The 2,282-nt window shown below is 44.7% G+C and overlaps 2 protein-coding genes across 2 annotated transcripts; both read right to left on the bottom strand.

Moving 5' to 3' along the window:
• Nucleotides 1-946: 946 nt before the first annotated feature.
• Nucleotides 947-1,290, bottom strand: PHALS_11262 (uncharacterized protein; the record flags this gene model as incomplete). The annotated part of the gene is made up of 2 exons (XM_024726827.1): nt 947-1,096; nt 1,159-1,290. 2 exons carry the CDS (start codon nt 1,288-1,290, stop codon nt 947-949), a joined length of 282 nt encoding a protein of 93 aa, XP_024577464.1.
• Nucleotides 1,291-1,695: 405 nt separating this feature from the next.
• PHALS_11263 (uncharacterized protein) lies at nt 1,696-1,918 on the bottom strand (the record flags this gene model as incomplete). Its single annotated transcript, XM_024726828.1, has 2 exons — nt 1,696-1,799; nt 1,843-1,918. The coding sequence occupies 2 exons, from the start codon at nt 1,916-1,918 to the stop codon at nt 1,696-1,698; spliced, it is 180 nt and encodes a 59-aa protein (XP_024577465.1).
• Between the last annotated feature and the right edge of the window lie 364 nt (nt 1,919-2,282).

Raw genomic sequence — 2,282 nt, forward strand, 5'->3', positions numbered from 1 at the left:
ATTGCAGTCAGACATAAAGTAGTTGCGCGGGAAAGAAAACAGACAGATCACAACAGCGTTTATTCCTTCTCCTAGGCTGCAAGAATATCTCAAAGGTGTATTTGGTCCTAGTATTTCCACGGAAAGCGCTTCGTTGAGTGGTGTAGAAGCCAAAGCTCTCTGCACTCGCAAAGTGCCGGTAACGATGAAGTGAAGACAAATGTATGGTACGGAAACTACCTTCGCAAATTTCTCCGCCCCGTATTCAAAGACTCGCAGTTCCGGTTGGCGTTTTTGCTACTCCCCACGCGCTCTCGGCTCTGATAATTAAGACCGTCGAGCCCGCGTATCGTATATTGCGCTCACAACGGGTGTAACTCTGTTGAGACGGGACACCACTTGTTCTTCGAGTGTGTGCATCACGACTATGGAACAATTTGAGAACATCAGGGCGCCATATGTTCGATCTCAGCTAACATGAACCATATTAGCGACAGTGAAGAAGCACGTCGTCCAGAGAAATTGAAGAGTCTGTGAAGAAAGAAAATGGAGACGTGTGATACACGTTTAGCGTTGTGATTTTGGTACTTCATTTGGTCTGACCACAATCGGCGTCTGTTTGAACAGCTCTCAACAACAACACCATCACTCTCAATGGTCTTCTCGCAGCAAGCACTTACATTCGACTCAATTTGAGACGACATTACGCTGCTACCAAGGAACTACATTTTGAAAATTGTTTTTCTGCGATGAAAGACTATGCACTCCCGACGATTATTCGACATCATACCGGTTCTATATCCATTTGACGTCGCCTTGAATAACTCGACACCGGCAAATTAAGTTGTGACTCATCCTGGTGAAAGAGTACGAATATTGTAATGAAAACATGCTTTCGCAATCTGACTTATTAAAAGTGATGTTTCTCACCCGAGTAGTGTCAGAGGAAAAGCTTCTTCTGATCTGATTAATGCTTGTTTTTAAAGCGCGACTTCTTTCGACCGGGAGATACACCAATCAAGCACTGTCCACCATCTTCGTCAATTGGATCATACTTTCCTAAATCAGCCATCACAATGGCGAACCCAGCGGATTCGCCGAGCATACTTGTGATCTCCTAAGTCAAGCTTAGCACCATCCCCGTACACAAAGCACAATATCTTTTCAATGACTAATAACAACACGCAATGCCCAACTCGCGGTGGCTCCAGACATGACAACCAATAGCACATGTCTTTGCCTTTCAACCCACTTCACTCCGTACTGCACATAGCCATCATCAGGAGTTCTTCGATCTACCAGCATCGCCATCTCGGCGACCACGTCATTTGACCCGTCGTTTCTGGAAGACTTTCCACATGACAACTGATGCACTCACCATTTTATGCAAGTCTTCCTGGGCATACCGCGGAAGAACTGGCCCAGCAGTAATCGCAGCGACAGTACGGGTTCTCGATGGAACAAATTGAGTCGTTTCAGGGTCTTTGCACTCTTCCCCTTTGTCCCTAGTCCCTTTCCTCACGACACACGTCGGTATCGTCAATCCCCTTCGAACCACGCTTCGATTAAGTCTCTTCCACTACCGCTCACTGGATCGCGATCACACGCCTTGCGCAGGGGACAACCAGTCCGAAGGTGACGGGTGTCTCACATACAAAACACCGTCGGGTGTTTAAACACAGCGCCTTCCCTTGTACATCCACCTGTCTTTCAGCATCAGTGGCGCGCCCAATGGCGTCCAAAGGGCCAAGCTGAGAGGAAATCACCGGAGTACCGGCATCTTCTGAAGTCGAGGGGATACGGACGGGTTGGACTGGTCTCTATGTCATTAAGTGAAGCAGCTTTTTAATATTTTGGATTTACCTGTTGTATTTAGCGCAATATTGAAATGAGTAATAACACAAGTACGAGCTTCATCCAAGCAACACTTAGGCAACATCACGAGTCTTCACTAGATTTTACTTTTGAAATGGATTAACGTAAATACTTGATACGAGAATGAGCTTTTGAGATCGCCGTTTAAGCATAAAAGTATCGTACCGCACACAATATGAGGCATGATAGGATCTACAAGATGAACACCCAATTGAGTATACTTATACAGCATTTATATTATATATTATACATATGTACATTATCCTCAGATACTATATATACTAGTAGTCACTTCGTCTAATACTGGTGATATAGACAGCCTGCTGTTTATCCACGAATTTTATCCATGAAAGAAGCCTCGTATTTATAGGCAGGGGTCGGGAATAAATAGTTTGCCTTTAAAATTATTTACTATTTTCCACTAGCAA

This window comes from Plasmopara halstedii, assembly GCF_900000015.1.
Source record: "Plasmopara halstedii genome assembly, contig: Scaffold_526, whole genome shotgun sequence".
NCBI lineage: Eukaryota > Oomycota > Peronosporomycetes > Peronosporales > Peronosporaceae > Plasmopara > Plasmopara halstedii.